We start from the raw sequence: 26787 nt of genomic DNA on the forward strand, positions 1-26787 counted from the left end.
TAAAATCACTATAAGTTTATTGTGTCTCTGATGCACATTTTGTTATCTTTAAATAAATGAATGATATCATGTAGAAATTAAGGATTCTGAGAAAACACAATAAAGAAAAACAAAAGTAATAGATAAAAATGTACATAGACCTGTGACATACAGTAAAAAACTACGTATAAGAACCTAAAATTCAAGAACCTGCTAGGCTAAAATTATCATTTAAAACCCCCTTTTCATAAGAACCTATTTACCCTAAAATTTTCAATAGGTTCTTATTTTACAAAGATGAAGGCACAGATGGAAATACAGAAAATAATTTTTAGCCTCGACATGCATACTAGTACTTTCGGAAGATAAATTTACTGCATGGTTATCATCTAAACTGTATTCCATATCACATACATGATTATGCCCTGTAGTAGTTATCTGTGCTGATCGCTAGTGTCCCTATCAAATTCAGAACCTATTTAATAACTAAAGTAGCCTAAAATCCCACTGAATACCATTTCTTTATATAAGAAGCTATTTAGGCTAAGTTGGAAAAATCTAGGTTCTTATACGTGGGTTTTACTGTAATGACTCTTCACTATGTACTCATTAGCTTGAACTATTCCTACCTGCAGAAGCTCCGATGTCTTGACGCGTATGCGGCGATCAGTGGAATGATTGATTATGAAAAGTTAACTTTCTTTATTTACCACTAAAATGAATTAATCAGTAATTCACCTACTTACTAAAGGGCAATTTGATTGGTTGGACCCAATGATTGCCATTGTCTCGATCGATATATCAATTCTAATTTTTCTTCATTAAAAATACCCCTTGTCATTAAAATGAATTATTTTAGACGGGGTCTTTTCTATATCGCGCCCATTAACGCATGACAAGTAATTAGCTAGGTGTGCTCATTACTTTCATAGAAATTAAGAGCTCTTCATTTTGACTTTTTGTTTATAAACAAAGGCTGTATTATTCTGTGTTACTAATAAAAATGCAAAGTTAGTGGAACCGTAGAAATGACTTGAACAAAAAGCTTTTGTCCCAAAGGCTCTCTATTGCTTTGGCTGTTGTTTTCAATAAACAAAGAACTATATCCATAAAAAATGTATGGGGCTGTGCAGAAATACGAATTTTGCTTCCATATGCTTTTATACCAGAAATAGGTTGCCTGGCCATACCTTTGGCGCCGAGAAACTGACTTTAAAACTCAGTCACAATTAAATTTTATTGCCGTACATTTAACACTGTCAACATAGAAGTATTTTGGTGCGTGGATTAATTATAAGCAATATTTCAACAAGGAGTTCGGTTGTTTCACCGGGATTTCCAAACACGAGAAAACTTATTATTGTTTTTCAGTGTTTGGAGAAATGGCTTCTCAATTGGCGCCTTTTTTCCTCCTTTTGTTTAATTAGCGCAACGCCTTATTGCAAACATAGGATATTATATTACGTCAACAATTTATTTTTGCAATCTTTAGTTTAATTGCACATAGCTTATTTTCACAACTTAAGCTGTTTTTTTTTTCAAGTCGCCACTATTTGCATGCAGTGGCGTCCTGCTTGTTACGAAACATGAAAACATACGGAAAAATATGACTCTTTTCACTGTGTCAGGGCTGAGTTAAGTTTATTTTCTTAAGCTTTGTCAAACACTTGCTATGAAACTAAGTGTTTGCAAAGAAGTTATATCTATGGATCTAAATGACAAAAACATAGCTTTACGGCAGTCAAATGTGTCTCCCGGGCGTTACAATTTAACGGCTCGTGTTTCCCCCTTCGTGCTATCGCCGTTTCCTGTGTGCTTTACAACAGAACAGGGCACAGTCGAGGCTTCTTTATTTGTTCAGTACGTGAGTAATATGTTAACAACGAGCGCGAGTGTTTCACCGGGGTTTCCAAACACGAGAAAAAGTATTGTTTTTCAGTGTTTGGAAATCCGGGTGAAACAAAGAGCACGAGTTTTTGAAATGGCTTCTACATCGCTGCCTTTTTGCCTCCTTTTCTCCTTTTGTTTAATTAGCGCATAGTCTGCAATCATCGCCATATTGCAAACATTATTTGTATCTCTTGTTTAGTAATTAACACATAGCTCATGATAGATTGTGAGGTTAATATACAACTACTTAAGCTTGTTTTTTTTTTATAGCTCTTAATTTTTCATAGCTCTTAATAGATTGTGATGGTAATGTATGATCCATGTTTTTCACAACTTTTTTTTTTTTTTTTCAAGTCGCCAAAATTTGCACGCAGTGGCGTACTGCTTGTTAAACAACATGGACGGTTTAGCTGGGGATCAATATTTCTGGTTTTGGTCGCCCAAAAGTATGCAAGAAGATTCTTTGCTTACGCAGTCCAAGCGTAAAAGTACACAGTACAAAGACAAGCGTTCCGTTGAGGCTTTGAGAACTTAGAAAGAAGCGCGCGAGCAAAAATTCCCTTTCCTTGAACTGGGAAGCGTGTTCAAGGATTATAAAAATTTTCCCTTAATATTTCATTTCCTTGCGTTTTTATTGTTTAACAAAGAGTAATACAGCCTTTGTTTATAAACAAAGAGTCAAAATGACGAGCTCTTAATTTCCAATGAAAGTAATGAGCACACCTAGCTAACTATTTGTCATGCGTTAATGGGCGCGAAATAAAAAAAACCCGTCTAAAATAATTCTCCCGCATTTTAATGACAAGGGATTTTTTGAATGAAGGAAAATTAGAATTGATATATCGATCGAGACAATGGCAATCATTGGGTCCAACCAATCAAATTGCCATTTAGTAAGTAGGTGAATTACTGATTAATTCATTTCAGTGGTAAATAAGGAAAGTTAACTTTTCATAATCAATCATTCGACTGATTGCTGCATACGCGTCAAGACATCTGAGCTTCTGCAGGTAGGAATAGTTCAAGCTGATGAGTACATAGTGAAGAGTCATTACAGTAAAAACCCACGTATAAGAACCTAGATTTTTCCAACTTAGCCCAAATAGCTTCTTATAGAAATGGTATTTAGTGGGATTTTAGGCTACTTAGGTTCTGAAATAGGTTCTTAATTTGATAGGGACACTAGCGATCAGCACAGATAACTACAACAGGACATAATGATTATGTGATATGGAATATAGTTTAGATGATAACCATGCAGTAAATTTATCTTCCGAAAATACTAGCATGCATTTCGAGGCTAAAAATTCATTTCTGTATTTTCATCTGTGCCTTCATTTTTGTAAAATAAGAACCTATTAAAATTTTTAGGCCTAATAGGTTCTTATGAAAAGGGGGTTTAAAATAAAAATTTTAGCCTAACAGGTTCTTGAATTTTAGGTTCTTCTACGTAGTTTTTTACTGTACAGTATGTTACAGGTCTATGTACATGTTTATCTTTTCCTTTTCTTTTTTCTTTATTGTCATGTCTCAGAATCCTTAATTTCTGCATGATATCTGCATCGGAGACAAAAGTGTGGAAAGTTAACATTTTGGCACGAATAACCTCGAGCACAGCTTTAAATCAATTTTAAACGCCCGAAAACGTTATTTTCGAGGGACTTCGCGAAAGAAAAAAGTTAAATACAAAATTGCTTAACTGATACATCTCATACAAGAAAAGGCTAAAAAAAAAGAAACGTCCAGGCACGCACAAATGATGAATGCGCGGGAAAATCATCGCAGCACATTTCAACTGCAATGCATGTTGAAAATGTCTGTAAGGAACTCGATAAGATAACGGAAAGTTAGCAGAATAAACTTATAGCAGGGCTGTACCTAGCCGGGGGGGGGGGGGGGGGGGGGCAGTTGCCCTCGCCAGGAAAACTAAATTTCTAACATAGAGTTTGATTTTACTAAGCTATTTCTTGTAGCTATATTGGAGTTTGCCCCCGCACCGGAGTTTAGCGGAGGTTGCCCCCGCAGACAAAAAATCCTAGGTACGGCCCAGAATATGATGTTCATCGACGATTTTATAGCTCCAAAATACTTTACGCTTAGCTTGTTTTAAAATTACGTATTTGCTACCATATGCTTTCAGTCCAGTAATAACTTGCCTGCCATATGCATACCTTTGGCGCCGAGAAAATACATTAAAACTCAGTCACAATTGAATTGTTATTGCCATACGTTCAGCATAGGAGTATTTTGGCGCGTGGAATAATTGCGGGCCCAAGAGAGGCCCGCAACCCTAATCTTGACAGTGACCAGCGGATTGCGTATTACGCGTGCGCACCACGTTTATAAAGGCTATCTGCAAACCGGAAGTTGAAAATTTTGTTCTTCCACTAAGAACGATCGGAACGCAAAAAATGTGTCAATCACGATAGTTTGTCGTAACACCGGAAGAGAAAAATCTCTTCTCCCACTGACAACATAGCGAGTTTATCAACCGAGGAAAATCACATCTCAATTCACACCACGTGCTCGACTACACTTCACAATCAACTGTCAATCAAAAAACAACTCTGACTTGTTCGCGGCCCAGACGACTCTGCGGCCGGTGTCCAGTGATTTTTCATTAATCGCGCCACGTTAACAAAAGGCAAGCACAACATAGCGAGTTTACCGACTGAGAAAAAACACATTTCAGTTCACACCGGGTGCTCGATTACACTTCACAAAACTGTGTAATCAAAAACATAGATTGGTTCGCTGCAATAGGAAATGATAAAACATGCATTCCTTGCGTGACGCGTTACTCGGAATACCATTGTCTTTTGTCCATTTTATCATTTATTTATCGACACTGCTATCTAAGGGCCTGTTTACATGATTCCGGAATGACTTTCATTCCGGAACGAAACTCATCCCGGAACGAAGTTCGTTCTGCATTTACATGACAGAGTCGACCCGTTCAACCAAAGGCATTTTCACGTGCGCGGTTTTCACGCGAGATCAAAACAAGGTGGCGCATGTTTCGCGCGAGATAAAAACAAGATGGCGCATGTTTCGCGCAAACATGTTTTTTGTGCCTATTTTTTGGCCGTATCTGCAATTTCAATGAGCAATTTGACCATAGAGCTGCTTGTTTGGGCTAAAAAGTAAATGCTATTACGTTTTTTCACTCTGAATTCAAACTGTGGCTTCCGTATGCGGTCTCATGAGTTGCGATTTCATCTCGGAACGAAATTCGTTCTGCGTTTACATGATACCAGAATGAAATGTCATTCCAGAACGAAACTTTCATTCCGGAATGAAAACCGGAATGAACTCATTCCGGAATGACTTGACTTTCGTCTCGGTGTCATGTAAACAGATACAGATAAATGTATGGGGATGGAATGAACTCGTTCCGGAATGAAAGTCATTCCGGAATCATGTAAACAGGCCCTAACATTACGCACTCTTGTATCAGTACCTTTCAGTTCTAAGTGCGTCAAGGCCCGCACTTTCTAACCTGTGGTTACCACTAGTTATAAGTAATATTTCAACAGCGAGTGCGAGTGTTTCACCGGGGTTTCCCAACACGACAAAAACTGATGAAAACTTGTTTTCGAGTGTTTGGAAACCCCGGTGTAACACAAAGCACGAGTTTTGGAAATGGCTTTTCAATTAAGTCGCCTAATTTCAAACAAAAGATATTTCGTTTAATTATAGCGCTTAATTTAAAATCAAGCCCTTATTGCAAACAAAGGATGTTATTCACGTCAACATTTTATTTTTCTATCTTTTGATTCATTAGCGAAAAGCTATATAAATTGTGATGATAATGTATGATCCGTGTTTTTCACAACTTAGCCTGTTTTTTTTTTTTTATTTTAAAGTCGCCACAATTTGCATGCAGTGGCGTCCTGCTATAGTTTTCCGAATAGTTTCGAAACATGGACGAGTTAGCTAAGGATCAATCTTGCTAGTTTCGGTCGCCCAAAAGTATCCAAGAAGATTCTTTGCTTATACAGTCTATGCGTAAAAGTACACAGTGCAAAGAAAGGTGACCCGTTGAGGATTTGAGAACTTGGAAGCAGCGCGCGAGCAAAACTTCCCTTTTCTTGACCCGGGAATTAAAGCGTGTTCAAGAATTATGATATCCAGCACGGGCAAAGTCTTAAAGAGAAGTTGGATGACCTGGATGGTCTTTCTTTTAAGTATTGGCTCACAAAATCTGTCCAAAACTTGGTTGCGAATAAGAATGGTGGCCGCTACGAGATATATTCAGGAACATTTTTTAATTGCGCTGTAAACGTAAATTTTAGAGTGATTCTACTTACCTTGGGAAATATTTAAATTAGGTTAACCCTTCATCAGTAGGGTTTGACATTTTATCAAACTCAAGGATTGGATATTTAATCAAACTATCGTAAAAATACCTCGGTCCAGTGTTTCATCGGGGTTTCAAAACACACGCACCTGACCAAATTGGCGTATCCTGATTGGCTTGCCAGAAGTAAACATGAAAAAGCGGAGAAAGTGCACGGTGCACAGGATTGGAAATATCACCACTTTACAATAAAGCATGAAGGAACGTAATCCCCCGCTTTGCTTATTCCGCGTTTAGTTTAATATAAGGGAGCGTTAAGAGAATTTTCTGAGACTTGAATTGTATCTCGGAAACGTGACTAAAATTCAAATAGACGTTATTACGGTTTTCGACGCCATCTTGACGGGTAGGCAAAGTGGGTAGGAATTACAGTGTTTGTTTGGGAATCTGACGGCAAATATCTCTTACAAAAATTGAATTCTAGATCTGGACAACTTATGAATTGTAAAGTTAAGATACTAGGCAAACGTTTTATTTGACAATTTTGAAGGATGTAGATTATTTACATATAAACTGATTTACAAAAAAGTGCGTTCTCCAATAGAACAGTTCTTATGATATTTAATTTGCTGTTTATACCTTTGTGAAGTGGAAGAGAGGAGTTTTTTCCAATGCAAATTTCTTGTCTTCAAAGATTAGTACAACCTTTGTTATTTGGCAATCATAATTTAAAAAGAGCTTTCTGAAAATAATATCTGCCAAATTGCATATAGCCGCTCTTACTTCAAAGTCAGTGAGTTGATCAGTTTGATTCAGCTTGTCTAGTGGCTCCTCTGGTTTCCTTAAAGGTAAGTCCATCCTATAAGTTAATTTAAAAAGTCTTCCGCATAGACCACAGAATCGTGCACCGACCACGCTTCTGAGTTCGGAGGAAATATTAGAACCTCCGTGACACTTGGTAAGACGCTCGAACGGAACGCATGTCGCTGGATTGGACTACTGAACATATTATCAGACTTGTTTTTAAAAACCAAAGTAATTAATGCGCGCTTGCATTTAATTTTTGCGCCGCTGTCTAGTTGGTGATCAGTTAAGAATTTTCCCAATCTGTTATGGGATAGTTGCGCAAGGTTAGAAAATCATAAGGATTAATTATGAGAAGACAATCTAGATTATTTTACATATATAAACTGATCTACAAAAAAGCGCGTTCTCCAAAAGAACTGTTTTTAATTCAATAAGGTCTTTCTGAATAGCATATGTGCCTAATTGCATATAATCACTCTAACCTTCAAGCCAGTGAGTTCATCAGTTTGCTTAAGCTTGCCTAGTGGCTCTGAGTTCCATAAAGGTAGGTACATCCTATTATAGTTGACTTGAAAATGCAGCTGCATATAGACAACAGAATTATGCATCGGCCAAGCTAGTTTGGAGGAAACTTTGGTAACGCTTTTAGTTAGACGATCAAACGAAACACATTGCTGGTTTAGACGAGAATATATAATCTGATTGTTCAAGCCAAATCAACTTCACGGGCGTTTGATTTGAATAATTGCGCTCGGTTCCAACTTTGTGGTAACTTGAGCATTTCAACACTATGCTTTAGGCTACCTATGCAAGAAAAGAGAATCGTAAAGATTAATTATGAAAGAGAGATATACATCAAGAACATTTCACATATCAACCGATCTGCAAAGAAACGCATTTTTAAAAATAAAAGTCCTGTTCAGTCACAGCAAATTTGTCATCGCCTTAGAATTTGCTGTTTATATCTGTATTTAAAATATTATGAAAGGTATCCAACAATCCAAAAAGGCGAAAAGAGATTTAAATCTTGGCAGGATGAATTATTTTCAATGAAATCAGGAAAAGTGTGCTACAGTCGAAGCTCTCGTAGTGGCTCTGATTTTCTCAAAGCTAAGTCCATACCATTAGTTATTTTAAAAATACAGCCGTAATGACCACAGAATCGTGCACCGGTCACGCCGCTGAGTTCGGAGGAAACGTCGGTGACACTTGGTAAGACGCTCGAACGGAACGCACGTCGCTGGATTGGACTACGGAACATATTATCGGATTTGTTTTTTAAAACCAAAGCAGTTAATGCGCGCTTGCTTTTAATGATTGCACGCCGCTGTCTAGTATGTGATCAGTTAAGAATTTTCCCAATCTGCTATAAGATAGTTGCGCAAGGTAAGAAAATCATAATGATTAAATATGAGTGTACACGATTTAAATTATTTACATATAAACAAAAAAGCTCGTTCTCCAAAAGAACTGTTTTTATGATAATTCAATTGATCTTTTCCTTTGAATTTGCTGTTTATACCTTTGTGAAGTCGATGGGAGGAGCTTTTTCCAATGTGAATTATTTGTCTTCCAAGATTAGTATGACCATTGTTATTTGGTAATCATAATTCAATAAGGACTTTCTGAAAAGCATATCTGCCCATACTCGCTCTCACTTTCAAGCCAAAGAGTTGATCAGTTTGCTTTAGCTTGTCTAGTGGCTCTGAGTTCCATAAAGGTAGGTACATCCTATTATAGTTGACTTGAAAGTGCAGCTGCATATAGACAACAGACTTATGTATCGGCCAAGCTAGTTTGGAGGAAACTTCGGTAACGCTTTTAGTTAGACGATCAAAACGAAACACATTGCTGGTTTGGACGAGAATATATAATCTGATTGTTCAAGCCAAATCAACTTCACGGGCGTTTGATTTGAATAATTGCGCTCGGTTCCAACTTTGTGGTAACTTGAGCATTTCAACACTATGCTTTAGGCTACCTGTGCAAGAAAAGAGAATCGTAAAGATTAATTATGAAAGAGAGATATACATTAAGAACATTTCACATATCAACTGATCTGCAAAGAAACGCATTTTTAAAAATAAAAGTACTGTTCAGTCACAGTAAATTCGTCATCGCCTTAGAATTTGCTGTTTACATCTGTATTTAAAATATTATGAAAGGAATCCAACAATTGACGAAAAAGGCGAAAAGAGATTTAAATCTTGGCAGGATGAATTATTTTCAATGAAATCAGGAAAAGTGTGCTACAGTCGAAGCCCTCGTTAGCGGACACCCTCGGGACGCGAAAAAAGTGTCCGTAACTGGAGTTGGCCGCTTACGAGAATGGTTCTCGAAGCGGCCACTAGAGGTGTAGGGGATAGATGGCCGCTTACGGGAGCCTACCCAGCTAACAATAACCGGACGGACGTGGATGAGGACAAAACAAACACTGAAATATGGTACTGTAATTACTGTAAAATCATTGTGACGAACGGCAATGTGAAGTTGATTGATAAAAACAAAATGCAGAGGTTTTTAATAGGATTTTGTTTGGGGTGTCCGCTTACGGGAGCTTAAAAACAAAGAAAAAGTCCGAGTCGTAATCTCTGAAAGTGTCCGCGGCCGCTTACGGGAATGTCCGCTTACAAGAATGTAAAAATACAGACTTTGTATGGAGTTAAAACGGGTTTCAAACAAGGCGGCCGTAAGTAGAGCTGTCCGCTTACGAGAGTGTGCGTTAAGAGAGCTTCGACTGTATACGTATGGGACAGAGATGGAAAATAATCAAAACACTGGAACTTTTATAATTGTACAACTCAATACACGTCGTTTACGACCTCCTTTCGCCTCCTGTACCTATTTTGATACTAAACGTTCCTACACAGTTTGTTACATTACTTTTAAAAGAAAAGAAACGTTAGACATAAAAATTAGTTGACTTGTTTTTCAAACCAAAGCAGTTAATGCGCGCTTGCTTTATAATTGAGCGTCACTGTCTTGTTTGTGCTGTAGGATAGTTGCGCAAAGTAAGAAAATCGTAAGGATTAAATATGAGAAGACATTTAGATTATTTACATATAAACTGATCTACAAAAAGCGCGTTCTTCAAAAAAACAGTACATGTACTTATATCACAATTTAATCTGTCTAGACGTATTATTATGCAGTCAAACATCACAGACATATACTTGGTGAATAATTAGTAAAAGAACGAAAACCTACAGTACCAGGGTAATACAGCTATTGTTCTAGCTTTAACAAAGACGTCGAGGGGAGGAGCTTTTTCTAATGCGAATTATTTACCTGCCAAGATTACTACGACCTTTGTTATTTGGCAATCATAATTTGAAAAGAGCTTTACGGAAATCAAGTAATTGCATATAGTCGCTCTTACTTCCAAGCCAGTGAGTTAATCAGTTTGATTCAGCTTGTCTAGTGGCTCTGATTTTCTCAAAGGTAAGTCCATCCCGTTATTTATTTTGAAAATACAGCCGAAATGACCACAGAATCGTGCATCGGCCACGCCGCTGAGTTCGAAGGAAACCTCGGTGACACTTGATAAGACGCTTGAACGGAACGCACGTCGCTGGATTGACATACTATCGGACTTGTTTTTTAAAATGAAAGCAGTTTAAAATGCGCGGTTGCTTTAAATGATTGTGCGTCGCTGTCTCGTTTGTGATCAGTTAAGAATTTTTCCAATCTGCTTTATGATAGTGGCGCAAGGTTAGAAAATCATAAGGATTAAATATAAGTAGACGATTTAGATTACATATATACTGATCTACAAAAGAGCGCGTTCTTCAAAAGAACAGTTGTTATGATAATTCAATTGGTCGTCGCCTTTTAATTTGCAGTTTAAGTCTGTATGAAGTCGAAGGGAGGAGCTTTTTTGAATGCGAATTATTTGTCTTTCAAGATTAGTGTGACCATTGTTATTTGGCAATCATACTTTAAAAAGAGCTTTCTGGAAATCATATCTGCCTTATTGCACATAGCCGCTCTTACTTACAAGCCAGTGAATTGATCAGTTTGATGGGCAGCTTGGCTAGTGGCTCTGGTTTCCTTAAAGGTAAGTCCATCCAATTAGTTATTTTGAAAATACCGCCGTAATGACCACAGAATCGTGCACCGGCCACGCCGCTGAGTTCGAAGGAAACCTCGGTGACACTTGGTAAGACGCTCGAACGGAACGCACGTCGCTGGATTGGACTACTGAACATATTATCTGACTTGTTTTTTTAAACCAAAGCAGTTTTAAATGCGCGGTTGCTTTAAATGATTGTGCGTCGCTGTCTAGTTTGTGATCAGTTAAGAATTTTCCCACTCTGTTAGGGGATAGTTGCGCAAGGTTAGAAAGTCATAAGGATTAATTGTGAAAAGACGATTTAGATTATTTTACATATAAACTGATCTACAAAAAACGCGTTATTCAAAAGAACAGTTGTTATGATAATTCATTTGGTCGTCGCCTTTGAATTTTCTGTTTATACCTGTATGAAGTCGAAGGGAGGAGCTTTTTTCAATGCGAATTATTTGTCTTCCAAGATTAGTACAACCTTTGTTATTTGGCAATCATAATTTAAAAAGAGCTTTCTGGAAATAATATCTGCCTAATTGCATATAGCCGCTCTTACTTCAAAGCCAGTGAGTTGAATTGATCAGTTTGATTCAGCTTGTCTAGTGGCTCCTTTAGTTTCCTTAAAGGTAAGTCCATCCTATAAGTTAACTTAAAAATTCATCCGCATAGACCACAGAATCGTGCACCGACCACGCTTCTGAGTTCGGAGGAAATATTAAAACCTCGGTGACTCTCGGTAAAAAGACGCTCGAACGGAACGCTTATCGCTGGATTGGACTACGGAACATATTATCGGACTTGTTTTTTAAAACCAAAGCAGTTAATGCGCGCTTGCTTTTAATGATTGCGCGCCGCTGTCTAGTATGTGGTCAGTTAAAAAATTTTCCCAATCTGCTATAAGATAGTTGCGCAAGGTAAGAAAATCATAATGATTAAATATGAGTAGACAATTTAAATTATTTACATATAAACAAAAAAGCGCGTTCTCCAAAAGAACTGTTCTTATGACAATTCAATTGATCTTTTCCTTTGAATTTGCTGTTTATACCTTTGTGAAGTGGAAGAGAGGAGCTTTTTCCAATGCGAATTTTTTGTCTTCCAAGATTAGTACAACCTTTGTTATTTGGCAATCATAATTTAAAAAGAGCTTTCTGGAAATAATATCTGCCTAATTGCATATAGCCGCTCTTACTTCAAAGCCAGTTAGTTGATCAGTTTGATTCAGCTTGTCTAGTGGCTCCTCTGGTTTCCTTAAAGGTAAGTCCATCCTATAAGTTAATTTAAAAAGTCTTCCGCATAGACCACAGAATCGTGCATCGCCCACGCTTCTGAGTTCGGAGGAATTATTAAAACCTCCGTGACACTTGGTAAGACGCTCGAATGGAACGCATGTCGCTGGATTGGACTACTGAACATATTATCGGATTTCTTTATAAAACCAAAGCAGTTAATGCGCGCTTGCTTTAAATGATTGCGCGCCGCTGTCTTGTTTGTCATCAGTTGAAAATATTCCCATTCTGTTATAAGATAGTTGCGCAAGATTAGAAAATCATAATGATTAAATATGAGTAGACTATTTATATTATTTACACATAAACAAAAAAGCGCATTCTCCAAAAGAACTGTTCTTATGATAATTCAATTGATCTTTTCCTTTGAATTTGCTGTTTATACCTTTGTGAAGTCGAAGAGAGGAGCTTTTTTCAATGTGAATTATTTGTCTTCCAAGATTAGTATGACCATTGTTATTTGGTAAAAGCATATCTGCCCATACTCGCACTCACTTTCAAGCCAAAGAGTTGATCAGTTTGCTTTAGCTTGTCTAGTGGCTCTGAGTTCCATAAAGGTAGGTACATCCTATTATAGTTGACTTGAAAGTGCAGCTGCATATAGACAACGGAATTATGCATCGGCCAAGCTGGTTCGGTTGAAACTTCGGTAACGCTTTTAGTTAGACGATCAAACGAAACACACTGCTGGTTTGGACGAGAATATATCAACGGATTATTCAAGCCAAAGCAACCTCACGGTCGTTTGATTTAATTTGAATAATTGCGCTCAGTTCCAACTTTGTGGTAACTTAATTAAGCATTTCAACGCTATTCTTTAAACTCAGTAATTAACTACCTAGGCAAGAAAAGAGAATCGTAAAGTTTAATAATCATGAAAGAGAGATTTACATCAGAACATTTCACATCTCAACTGTTCTTCAAAGAAACGCGTTCTTGAAAATAAAAGTACGTACTAGTCACAGTAAATTCGTCATCGCCTAACTTTTGGTAGGATAATTTTACTTTTTGCAATGAAATTATAACAATATCCCATACGTATAGGACAGAGATGGAAAATAGTTTAAACACTGGAACTTTTATTGAACAATTCAATTGGGCGATCTTTGTTGATGACATTGTTTAAATTTTGCCTTATCAGCATACAACTTTGCGTGGAGAAGGCATCTTGCTATATCCAAAATAACTCCAGAAGATTAAAGAGCTTGTAAAACTTAATAATCGGCGACATTTTCAGCTCTTCACGTGTAATATTGAAGGAGATATTAGCTTTCAAAATTTAAACTGCAAAATTTTTGGAGGTCAAAGCGCTAATAAGCTCATACATTCTTTGTAAAATTTTGAGTTTTTAAACCCACGAAAAGGAAAAAGTTTTTAATACATCATCAGGCTCAACTTTATTGCGGAAGTTAATCGCGTCATGGTCCTTCAATATTCAGAAATGGTACTTTCTGTAGTTCAATCAGAAACTGAAGGGCTTATGCTAATGAGGCAAATATTGTAAACAAAGATTTCCCTATACACTTCGTTCACGACCTGCTTTCGCCTCCTGGACCTTTTTTGATAAACGTTCCTACACAGTCTGTCACGTTATTTTTAAAAGAAAAGAATCGTTCGACAAAATAATTAGTTGACTTGTTTTTAAAAAGCAAAGCAGTTAATGTGCGCTTGCTTTATGATTGCTCGCTGATCAGTTAAGAATTTTTCCACTCTGCTTTAGGATAGTTGCGCAAAGTTAGAAAATCGTAAGGATTAAATATTAGTAGATGATTTAGATTATTTTGAAAAGAAAAACAGTACATATACTTATGGTATACTTATGATCAGCGAGCAAGGACCAGGGTAATACAGCTATTGTTCTAGCTTTAACAAAGAAGTCGAAGGGTAGAGCTATTTCATATGCGAATTATTTGTCTTCCAAGATTAGTACGCCATTGTTATTTGGCAATCATAATTTGAAAAGAGCTTTCTGGAAATCATATCTGACTAATTGCATATAGCCGTTCTTACTTCCAAGCCAGTGAATTGATCAGTTTGATTCAGCTTGTCTAGTGGCTCTGATTTTCTCAAAGGTAAGTCCATCCCGTTATTTATTTTGAAAATACAGCCGTAATGACCACAGAATCGTGCATCGGCCACGCCGCTGAGTTCGAAGGAAACCTCGGTGACACTTGGTAAGACGTTCGAACGGAACGCACGTCGCTGGATTGGACTACTGAACATATTATCGGACTTGTTTTTTAAAACCAAAGCAGTTTTAAATGCGCGGTTGCTTTAAATGATTGTGCGTCGCTGTCTAGTTTGTGATCAGTTAAGAATTTTTCCAATCTGCTATAGGATAGTGGCGCAAGGTTAGAAAATCATAAGGATTAAATATAAGTAGACGATTTAGATTACACATAAACTGATCTACAAAAGAGCGCGTTCTTCAAAAGAACAGTTGTTATAATAATTCAATTGGTCGTCGCCTTTTAATTTGCAGTTTATACCTTTATGAAGTCGAAGGGAGGAGCTTTTTTGAATGCGAATTGTTTGTCTTCCAAGATTAGTGTGACCATTGTTATTTGGCAATCATAATTTGAAAAGAGCTTTCTGGAAATCATATCTGCCTAATTGGATATAGCCGCTCTTACCTACAAGCCAGTGAGTTGATTAGTTTGATTCAGCTTGTCTAGTGGCTCTGATTTTCTCAAAGGTAAGTCCATACCATTAGTTGTTTTAAAAATACCGCCGTAATGACCACAGAATCGTGCACCGGTCACGCCGCTGAGTTCGGAAGAAACCTCGGTGACACTTGGTAAGACACTCGAACGGAACGCATGTCGCTGGATTGGACTACGGAACATATTATCGGACTTGTTTTTGAAAACCAAAGCAGTTAATGCGCGCTTGCTTTTAATGATTGCGCGCCGCTGTCTAGTATGTGATCAGTTAAGAATTTTCCCAATCTGCTATAAGATAGTTGCGCAAGGTAAGAAAATCATAAGGATTAAATATGAGTAGACGATTTAAATTATTTACATATAAACAAAAAAGCGCGTTCTCCAAAAGAACTGTTCTTATGATAATTCAATTGATCTTTTCCTTTGAATTTGCTGTTTATACCTTTGTGAAGTCGAAGGGAGGAGTTTTTTCCAATGTGAATTTTTTGTCTTCCAAGATTAGTACAACCTTTGTTATTTGGCAATCATATTTTAAAAAGAGCTTTCTGAAAAGCATATTTGCCTAATTGCATATAGCCGCTCTTACTTCCAAATCAGTGAGTTAAGCAGTTTTCTTCAGCTTGTCTAGTGGCTCTGCCGTTTATATCTGTATTTAAAATATCATGAAAGGAATCCCACAATCGATTTAACTGCCGGCAGTATCAATTTTTTTTAGTGGACTTAGGAATCAAGATTTGTCATAAGTTTGAATCAGTGATGGGAAGATTTACCTCGTTACGACCCCGCTTTGGCCTCCTGTAACTATTAAATTAACATTCCTACATTATCAGTTCGGGTTGTTTTTTCCTCTTCGTTTCCAAAAAAGTGTCTGATCGCAGGTTATTCCTACATAGATATAGTCTGCCAAGAATTGTTACATAATAGTTAAAGCGTAGATAACACTACACGGTGATTTTTTTTTTTGAAAATTTCTGTAAGCAACTCGATAACATAACGACAAGGTAGCAGAATAAACTTTTTGTGATGTTTATCGACGCCGTTAGCTCTAAAATACTTTACGCTTAGCTTGTTAATTAGGTATTTGCTATCATATGCTTTCAGTCCAGTAACAAGTTGCCTGGCCAAACTTTGGCGCCGGGAAAATACATTCAAACTCAGTCACCATTGAATTGTTATTGCTGTACGTTCAGCATAGTTTGTAATCAAGGCCTTATTGCAAACAAAGCATATTATTCACGTCAACATTTTTTTGCTATCTTTTAATTGTTTTATTAGCGCGGCATGGCTATATAGATTGTGATGATAATGTATGATCCGTGTTTTTCACAACTTAAGCTTGTTTTATCAAGTCGCCACAATATGCATGCAGTGGCGTCCTGCTAGTTTCGAATTGGCGAAACATAGAGGGGTTAGCTGAGTATGAATCTTGCTGCTTTCGGCCGCCCAAAATTATGCAAGTAGATTCTTTGCTTACACAGTCCAAGCGTAAAAGTACACAGTACAAAGACAAGTAAGCCGTTGAGGCTTTGAGAACTTGGAAAGCAGCCCGCGATATTTTGATTGAAGGAAAATTAGAATTCTCGGAATCGCGATGAAGAGACGCAACAAAACTTTCAAGGCGCCGAAAGATAAGTTAAATGCACATTTTTGAGTTATTATTTGAGGTAACTTTATCAACGTCGTGTTTGTTGTCTCGGTCCATTTATTATCATTATGCAAAATGTACAATTTGAAACTTTTTTACGATTTATTCAAAATCAAACAAGACCGGCAAACATACAGATTTTTTATTCCTTAACATTTTATTTGCAGTACACTACAGTTTAAGATGTTTATTTTAGTTTTTAAACGAGAATTCTGATTCCCGCGTAAAGCTCAGGTTTTGCTGAATTGGCGGTTTTCTGTTTATTGCTGCCATGGAAATATCGATTTCCTTAAAAAATATATTTGAATCAAACTTCAATATATGGTGAAATTTTCATACCGATCCGAGTCAGGGAAGGCTGCTAAAAGGCCATGCATGATCTTTAGGTATGTCCCAGAAAAAAGCTTAACTCTTTGACTCCCAAATTTTCCCCCAAAAACGCGTATTTTTAGCCGCTAAACTGAAATTTTAGTGCTATGGTCTTGAATTTACCTCAACTTTGCTAAAGAACCGACTTCAGCAAAATTTTGATAAAGATTCTGAATAAAAATGTGCAATATTTTACTTTGGTGCATGCGCATAAGCCAAAATTTGGATTTTTTTTTTTTTTTGCTGAACCGTTCCAATTTTTTTTGCCCCTTTTGCTTCCTTTTTTTCCGCTTTCTTATTCTCGTTACTTTCTACTCTTCATATCCTTTCTTTTGGCCAAAAAAGGTTTTGACGTTATCATTGAAAAACCCTGAAAAAGGGAACCTTGACCAATTACAGGTGTACTGGCCTGTTTAAGGACGTTCGCGCTAATTGTTTATGCGCATCCCTACTGCGCACGTAATTCATATCGCAACGCCATGCCACGCCATACTTTGAGCGCGCGCGCTGAGTAAAATTTCTAAGAACATATAGGGTGGGTTGCCGTTCCGCTCGCTTCGCTTGCTATTTACTCTCTTAAATGGTCGGTGGCCCTACTTTTTTCTTAATGGACTACTTTTGTCAATTGATATCTACGTTTTGTGAGAAATAAAAAAAATCTATCGAGTGGAAGTTTGATTTTTTTTGTCACATTGACGGTTTGAATTCCACTTTTTGAGCTTTCCTTTATGCCGTACGACAGTTTAAAATTCGTTTTATCAGGGTTAAATTTAACAAAAAAAATGGCAAAACTAAGAATTTTTAACGCAACAGACGCACGTCTACAAAATGTGATTAAGATCTTTAGCCTCCGTTTACTCATCTTCGATATTTTTAACAATAAACCCTGCAAACCATGCTGAATTAGCGTGCGCCAATTTTCCAAAATTAGGGTAGTTTCCCACACGCTTTTTCTCTGAAACGAAGTCGGTGACCCCCACTTTTTTTTTTTGCATTTCCGACATAAGTAACTCATTATCTGACCGCAGCAAAAAAATTAAAGAAATCTATCGAGTAGAAAATTTTTGTGCAAACGTCCTTAAGCAACGATTTTGCACCAAAAATGGATTTTGTTTTTCTTTGATTAGCTCTGTTAAAATGCAACCGATATTCAAAATGAACAGTCCTGTAGAAAGGTCGATCCAAGCTCTATTAGATTCTTATCACGAAATTCCACTGACGTGCTAATTGACTACGTCACAAGTGAATCAATGACTGCACCTCCAATGCGCGTTTAGGAGTGAAAGGGTCAATCGAGATACCTTAACGTTATCATTTATAATAGCAACGACAATGAAAATGCCATGACGCCTTTCAAATTACCCCAGAACTCATTTACTGACATCGTTTCTTTCCATTTCAGCCAACATGTCTTCCTTTCATAAGATTATATTGGTGTTTGTCATTGTGGCAGTGGCAGTGGTTCTGGCCAAACAGTATCAGCCGGAAAATGACGATTGGCTGTATGACAAACGTGGAGGTAAGAGACTTCTCTACAATTGCTAACTTTACTTTTAATCCGGTTAGTAGAATCTCATCTTTTTTCTATTGTATGTGCCGATTTTCGAGGGGATAGCTCCATCGGCATTCTTTGCATGATCTTTGAATATATTTAAAGGTCTTAAAAAATCAGGATGATTTTCTAAAAGGGGGAGGCATCATGTCGGCACTTTGAATTTTTTTTCTCAGGGGTAAATTTTGACTTACCTCGTCAAAGGTGCGTGGAGTGGGGGTGGAAGACCTTGCTCGATCTTTGCCCATTTCCTGCAAAACAAAAATCCTAAAAAAGGAATTCTCAATGACTTACCGCCTCCAGGACGACGTATTTTTGCGCTATTCTGTTAGCTATTCGAAAAGCATATGGACGAATCTAAACCGGACTCGGTCACATTGAAAGCTTTACAAGTATCGAATTATGTTCGCTCATTGTACCTTTCTTTACGTTGTCCGGATAAGTCAAGTTAGCTTAATTAACTGTTATGCGTATTTAAGAGGCTTGTGACTTGATTTTTCTTTGTATACACACTCGCTTAAAGGCTCTTATGCACATGTATACTGAAAAATCAAGTCAATCGTGGGATATTTCACGGTATGGAACTCAAAAACATTACATACCGTATTTATTCGATTAAGCGCCCAACCTCGAATAAGCGCCCACCTCGAATAAGCGCCCACCCTGAAGGTAGGAAAAGTTAATAAGCGCCCACCCTGAAGGTAGGAAAAGTTAATAAGCGCCCACCCTCCACCCCACAAAAAAAAAAGAAGTGCACAAGAGGAGTATTGATTATTGAAATTGACTTAATACTACTAAGAAGACTTCCACTATGACCGAGTTTTCTTAGTATTTTACAAAAACGTTCAATGAACAGTAAAAATTCTGTTTTGGTACATCTTCACGTTTTGTTATTATTTATTGTTTTGTTACAAAAATAAACTTACTATTTGCTGAAAATCGTGAATATTTAATAAGCGCCCAGCCTCGAATAAGCGCCCACTCTCACGGTCTAAAAATTTAATAGGCGCACAGGGCGCTTAATCGAATAAATACGGTAACTATATTATTGATGTTATCGATGTTGTGGTACTTCCAGTACCAGTACCACTTCCGCTCTACCGCTAGGCATTATAGAATTATGCCAAACAATAAATGTGGAATATAATAATCTCCGTCTTTGTCCGTTTAGCGTAACCGCCATTTTGTTGTATTGTTCTGTTTATAGATACCGGTACCTGCGTTATGGCGCCTGCAGATCGTAAAGACTGTGGCTATGGAGGGGTGACGAAACAACAATGTGAAGAAAGAGGGTGTTGTTTTGACGACAGCGTTAGAGGTGTTCCTTGGTGTTTTCATAAGAAATATGCATATAAAGGTTTGTCTAATTTCTTGGATAAATACAGTAAAAACTCGCGAGTAAGAACGTAACATTTAAGAACCTGTTAGGCTATAATTTGCAAATTATACCCCCTTTCTAAAAGAACCTATTTAGCCTAAAATTTGGAAAAAGGTTCTTATTTTCTAAAATTGTTAAAAGACGTTAACTTTTGGGAAAATATGTTATACAAGGCATTACTGATTGTACGTGTACATGTATATAATGTTATGTTCCGCAGGATTAGTACTTCATTTTGACATAAACACTTATCTGGTATGCGAATTTTATACAAGAATTAGGCCGAATATCACTAAAAGTTCTATTAGCAACAATGTAAATTTTCTTCAGAAAATAAGAACCTATTAAGAACCTAAAATATTCTTCTAAGGCTAAGTAAAAAAAAAACAAATGTTTCTCGTCCCCGCCCGCTTCATTTTTTGGTGCTGCTCTCTTTTTTTTATTATTTGTTATTGAAAACGTTGGAACAAACAAAAACCAACAAGCGTTACTTTCACTTTGAACGTAGTTGGAAATTCTGTAAGACATGGCTTTTGTCTACGTTTAATACGAACTCAGGCCAAAATTTTAAAGTCTCGGTACGCTAGGTCCGTACTGGATAAGTCAATTAAATTGCAGGATTTATTTAATTGCAAGTTCGCTTCTGGGGAACTTGAAGAGGGAGGGAAATAACATCTATATTTACACAACACAGGTAAGTTAAGGAATGCAACTAAATAAAAAATAACAAGAAAAAGCGCCCGCCCGCTCTCTTTTTTATAGAAATCCGGACGAGAAACATTTGTTTGTTTGATTTTTACTTGACCTAAGAGATTATACATCTCATCCGATCCCATCTCTTACTATCTTGTTTTCACCTCAAGACCGCGACTGCGGCAGTGACTGCAGCAGGCGTGGTTGTTACTCCCGAAGGTGTCGATCGTCCTGCAGATATGGAGAGCGCCACCATTCGACGGGCGACATAAATTGTTTGGCAGGGGCCAAGTGCTGCATGTGTCACCTCGGCTGGTATAATGGATGGTAAGAATAAGCCAAACAGTAACTGGTGATATAGATGCAATTCAGGGATCAATTTAGGTTTCTGGGAAACTGCTCATCTACCCCCTCCCCAAACCTAACATTAACCCTTATTTATCGCTTTGGGCAAAATGTTAGGTTTGGGGAGGGGTAGGTGAGCAGTTTCCCAGAAACCTAAATTGATCCCAATTCAGTCCTTAACATTATAACTATAATACACGAAGTGCAGCAAATCAATCTTATTACTTGCCTCGAGCTAGAACTAATTATAGAATTTTTCGATATTCGCTTTCAAGGACCAAAGGTATGGAACTCCCTTGAGAAAGGTATAAAGTCAACCTCTTTTAGAAAACTTAAAGAATATTAAAAAAAGAATTGCTGCACAAATATTAATGTTTGCTTTCGTCTCTGATTTTCCTACGGTAACGAGTTTTCTTGCCTTTTCAATGATTTATTTGCTGCTTTAAGCTTTGTTTATTCATCTCATTTCCTAGCTAGTATAATTGCAGTTCTTTTCCCCTTAATTTGTAAAATGTATTTGATTTATTTCCCTTTACTTGTTTGTGTTGTGTTTTATGTTGTTTTTGTGTTTTTCCGACCCTAATACTGTAATTTATTTTATGTAATTTGGCTTCCTAGATTTGTTAACTCCTTAGTTATTTTAGGAAGCCAACACTCTTTTTACTTTAGTTTTTATTCTATGTAATTTTCTTCCTTTTCTATGTTTAGGGTTAAATAAAGATTGTTGTTGCAGTCAAATGTTTTCTGGAATTAGCATTGTTAACAACGTTTCTTGGAAGCAATTAAAATAGAGTTTAGATCAATTACAGTGATTCGTGATGTGTTATCCAAGGAACATGGCGCTTGCTGTAGCAAACCTTTCGAGAATTCGAAGCACTGAGCCATTTGCAACAAGCCAAGCAAATAAGCTTTCGACGAGTGTTGCAAATAAAACCCTTTAAACCAGATTTATGTCGTTTACTCGCGACAACATATCGTAGGCCACAGCTTAAATGATTTAGCACTTTTTCACAAAATATACCTTGATATTTCTCAGCAGACAATATCTGTTCTGAGGAGCGCAATTTTGAATTTGCATAATTTTGAAGCCAAACTTTAAGCCAAACGGAGGTTGTTGTGTTTATTTTACTTCAAATATCTTTTACACAAGGCCGCTCATTTTGGGAGACCTTTTCGCAAAGCTTTTAACTGTCAAAGTAATTCCATTCGGCGTTCAAAATATTCTTAACCAGCCTATTTAAACTGTTCAGTTCCATTCAGTTTAACATTTTACTAAGTTCGAAAACTGGGAAATATTACTTGGGGGAAATCTTCTGATTTTCTCAAGTTTTGGCTGCGTCACGTGACGCGTTAAGACCAGTTGCGCGCGCGAAAAATATTTGATCTGCATGATGGATTAAAGGCCTGGCCAAACGGAGATGCAAGTGGACGCAAGTTTTCAACTTGCGTTTACTTGCGTTTCCGTTGGGCCAGGACTTGGGTGCACTTGCGTTGACTCGCGATGACTTGCGTTCACTTTGGTCGAGATCAAATTTGCACGCAAGTGAACGCAAGTTTTTCACCGTTTGGCCACCCAACGCAAGTTAACGCAAGTTTTGCTGCTTCTATCAAATACTGAATTGTTTCGCGCGCAGTAGCATTTAAATGGCTTTTTTGACAACTTGCGTGTACTTGCGAGTCCGTTTGGCCACCCAACGCAAGTTTGTACGCAAGTTCAACTTGCGACTACTTGCGTCCACTTGCGTTACCGTTTGGCCAGGGCTTAACAAAAGGAAAAAGTCTATATAACGACAACAGTCCAGTAACAGTTACAATGCCAACACGATTACAGTGATCGTGTCTGCTCCAAAGATTAATTATTTATTAATTTTTAATTATTATATAAACTACATTCAAACTGAGTAACAATAAATTACAATAAAACTTGTGTTTTTCTTTTGTTTCCCCAGCCTCTATGATATTTAATGTGGCCAATCCAGCAGAAGGCAGCAATATTGCCGCACAGCAGTGCGAGGAAGTTTAATACAACTTTGTGTGTATCACAAGACAAAGTGAAAAATAAAAGCAATATTGCCGAATAGCGTGTCAAATATTTCTTTCTTTCTGTATGTCAGCTTGGACAAATGAGGTCCTAATGGTCCAGGATACTCAGCAAAAATGGGGATCGTTTCAAATTGCGTTCAGACAGCGCTCGTTTCAGCTATTGGTTAAAATTTTCTCGGCACGTGGACATATCAGCGCTTGAAACGCCAATTGGTCATGTAAAAACTCCAGTGCTCAAACAGTCTGTTTGAGTGGTACCTTAATTGGAAAATATAAGTGAACTTGAGAAATATAACCCCAAGGCTTATTCACCTTACACGTTGCTTTCCACATAGAAACGATGTTTACTTTTGTCAACATTGAAGAGTATGCTACAATTTTTACATCGTTCGCCGGCTTAAGCGTCGAATAGTATTCAGTTTTTCTCGTGCATCTAATTAAGAGATAAGAATAAGGTAAAACTGTTTGTTTAATTTACGAACTGGTTGTCTAATTCTATCGCATCGGCGGAATAGGCAAGAGGCTATGACGACGTTAGCAATGCGAGTTTATCAAGTAAACAACTGAAGAAGCTTGAAAAGCTTAAAATCGGGCGGTTAATAATTAACTTTATTATATGGCTACTAGTACGCGCGCTCTGATTGGCTGCTGAGCGGGATTATTTTCTTGTAATGACCGGGCAATGGGATTTTCTCGGCTCGACGGTTTTTGAGTTGTGAGTAAAAGCTACTAGCGAGGGGGCAAAAACAAAAAAAATGCCGACAAAATATAACTATCTTTTCAATACAGTACTGAAAGAAAAATTAAGCATACCGATACTCTTTAGTATGAGCGACGAAGAGAGCCAAGAGAGGAGAGCGAGTTTTACCTCCAGTGTTTTTTTCTTGATAATACTCTTTTGAATAGTGCTTAAAGGCCATATAATAAATAACTTATTAACCTCGTCCGTTCGGTCATACAGGGGAACTCAGACCCGACCTTGATGTATTGACCTCGCTGTCGCTCGGTCAATACATCAAGGCCTCGGTCTAAGATTCCCCTGTAATGACCTCACTCTCGGTTAATAAGTAGTATATCCACTTTGACTTGAAAGGCAGGGTTCAGTACCGCAAAAACCACGAATCAGTTACTGAAGTAACACTCAGTCCGAGGTTTGCGTAAGTCACACGGTTTTGCATGAGCTGCCTTTAGTTAGTGTGCATAACATAATATCTAGAATGTAGATTGCATTATTACTTTATGACATAATGGTCTCAATTTATAAAAAAAATTATGAAAATTTAATGTGATTTTAAAATTAGAATTTAGATTAGAAATTGATAGACGGACACCAAACAGTCTCCTGACAACCAGTTTTTGAAACCGGGCTGGAAATCTCAGCCCAAGCAAACGGGCTGAAAAACCTCATGTAATCGCGTTCAAATTTCAGCCCGGGCTGAAAGTGAGCTTACGGATGCGCGGTGATGGTTTTCAACGAAAGAAAATGGCTGCTCCGATTAGTTTTTAGTCAGTTTAAAGTGTTCAACCCGGGCTGAAATTCTCCATGTAATCGCAACAAAATTCCAGCCTGGAAACCGGGCGGAAATTCCATGTAATCAGGCCCCAGACAAGATACAGCCGTTTACCGGCAGTCTTTGAAAAGCCTGAATTCCGTCAAAATGTGGCAAAGTTCTATAAACTGCCTTTTATGCAGTACTGTCCAACAAAAATTTCAATTTCCTCAAAGTTTCGGGACAAAAGGATAGAAAATATTTCGTGCAGAATGTAATTTGATTAAGCCAATATTTTCGCGTCTATAAATACTTCAAGCAGTTGAATGAAAAAACGTTTTGTTTTCATCAATGAGAGCCACTTCAAATAGTTAATACATGAAAAATAACACTGAGATCAGAAGGAAGGAAGTAACCTTTTGAATTATCTGAAGACTTTCAAAGTATGCAAGCCGCAATAAAGTTGCATTAAAACAACAATCAATTAACATTTAATTAATTAAAGTTTTCATTTGGAAGTCAATTTTTTCAATCGATAGCTTTACCGATCTTGTGAAAAATTTCATTCAAGTTCGTACCAATACTGTACATTGCCAATGTCAGTTGCTGAGGTCTTGAGAAGTGTCTTACTAACCAAATCTAAAATATTTCCAACACATACCGTGCAAAGTAACATTCTACTTTTTGTGAAAGGCGACTTCGACGGCCAACTGTGCAGGAATAATTAAAAATCGACGCAGTTCTTGCTAAATAAAAAAAATAGTTTTAAAGTGAAGTCCCAGGCCAGGAGGGTGGGGGGGGGGGGGGGTTCGAGGGGTTCGAACGAACCCCCTAAAAAATTCTGACGTAGGCATTTTTGGAGGGTTGAAAAGATAATTTTTTTTACACAAAACAATAAATAAACTGCGACCCGTCAATTACACTGACGAATACCTTCCTTGCCAGGATTATCGGAGGAAGCCGCAACATTTTGGCACTATAATGAGAAGTTCTAATCTTTTGGATTGGTTAATTGATGATCGTCTTGCTTTCCATCCTTGTTGTGGCTCCCGTGGCAATCAGAACTAGCGTTAGTAGTCAGGATAAGCAAGCATGCGCATTTGTCAGAAACCAAACTTACAAGATGTCTAACTGCACACACTCATTTCTGAATGTTTCAGATTTTTTTAGAATAAAAATTACCTTCCGAAGAGCTAATTATATAGAAGGAAAATGCATCCCACCTCAGAAATGATGTCAAAACGCAGGTAATGGCACTTGAGAGAACCTAAATTTGCAAAATTTCCGGGGGGGGCTTGCCCCCAGACCCCCCAAGAGGCTCGCGCCATTCGCGCTCGTGTTCGCGCATCCAGCGCTAAAAAATTCCTCCCAAAAAAGAACCCCCCTCAACAAAATCCACCCTACGGGCCTGCAGTCCGGCTCAAAAAATGCACCGGCAGATCACACGGCTACTTGTAGAAAGCAGCAAAACGTGTAGTTTGCGACAAAAACATTGTGTGACATGAATGGCGTTACCATTTTTTCGACGTTTTTGCTTGTTTACAAGCTAAAAACGTAGAATAGGGGTTAGTGGACAAAATTTGGAACCACATATTGGTAAACTCTCAAGGGACTTTTTTAATTTCTCAAGGGACTGTTTCAATTTCTCAAGGGATAAATTTTCGCTGTGGGTGATCACTTGCGATTTCGTGGAAAAAACGTGACTTGTCACATTTACAAACGTTATATAACAATTTTAAAAGTGACATGTCAGCTTTCTTATCTCAACGCACGTGTGTCTGAAAGGCGATCTATAAAAAGCGTCGCACAAACAATGGATTGCGTAACTAAAACACGAATAAATAATCACTAGCAGTTACGTCGCGTCGAGAGCAATGTTACATGAATCGGCTTTACAACATGCGATCGTATCTACGCAGTTCGAGTGGAATTTCAGTCAAAGACAGCAAAATTCTTTTTTTTTTAAATATATTGTTTTTTTTTTTTTTGGTCCCCCCCATTTTTTTTATTTTTTTTTTTAGCGGTCTACCTATAACAATTCAAATATAGCGTCGCAAAAACAAAGCGTCGAACGCATATTTTGCTGTTTCATTTGCTAATTTCGCTGCCGTAATCGACTGCCTCGAAAGGTCCTTGCAGTTTTAAAGTATAGAATTGTCAGATCTCGCTGAAATTTGCACTGTTTATTTGTGTAATGTTAAGGAATATGTGTATAAATACCCGGCGCGAACGAGCCATTTTTGACAAAATTATATGGCTGCATTTCCTCCGCGAAGAT

General features: G+C 37.5%; 2 protein-coding genes across 2 annotated transcripts in view; one reads left to right on the forward strand and one right to left on the reverse strand.

Moving 5' to 3' along the window:
• Positions 1–19243, reverse strand: part of LOC144662374 (uncharacterized) — a 29707-nt gene extending 10464 nt beyond the window's left edge. The window contains exon 1 of the mRNA XM_078523168.1: positions 18755–19243. The gene's annotated coding sequence lies outside the window, so the exon portion shown is untranslated. The remainder of the gene's footprint in view (positions 1–18754) is intronic.
• On the forward strand, positions 14999–23054 carry LOC144662376 (uncharacterized). The gene is made up of 5 exons (XM_078523170.1): positions 14999–15026; positions 18411–18527; positions 19768–19917; positions 20802–20958; positions 22926–23054. Exons 2-5 carry the CDS (start codon positions 18416–18418, stop codon positions 22939–22941), a joined length of 435 nt encoding a protein of 144 aa, XP_078379296.1. The 5' UTR covers positions 14999–15026; positions 18411–18415; the 3' UTR covers positions 22942–23054.
• The last annotated feature ends 3733 nt before the right edge of the window (positions 23055–26787 follow it).

This window comes from Oculina patagonica, chromosome 8 (genome assembly GCF_052425735.1).
Source record: "Oculina patagonica isolate OP01 chromosome 8, crgOcupat, whole genome shotgun sequence".
NCBI lineage: Eukaryota > Metazoa > Cnidaria > Anthozoa > Scleractinia > Oculinidae > Oculina > Oculina patagonica.

What these genes read in the sequence shown, in the direction of transcription:
- LOC144662376 (XM_078523170.1), top strand. Translation starts at nt 18,416, where the DNA reads ATGTCTTCCTTTCATAAGATTATATTGGTGTTTGTCATTGTGGCAGTG. An exon ending in GCTGTATGACAAACGTGGAG is followed by an intron (nt 18,528 to 19,767) that starts GTAAGAGACTTC and finishes TTCTGTTTATAG; the next exon opens with ATACCGGTACCTGCGTTATG. An exon ending in TAAGAAATATGCATATAAAG is followed by an intron (nt 19,918 to 20,801) that starts GTTTGTCTAATT and finishes TTTCACCTCAAG; the next exon opens with ACCGCGACTGCGGCAGTGAC.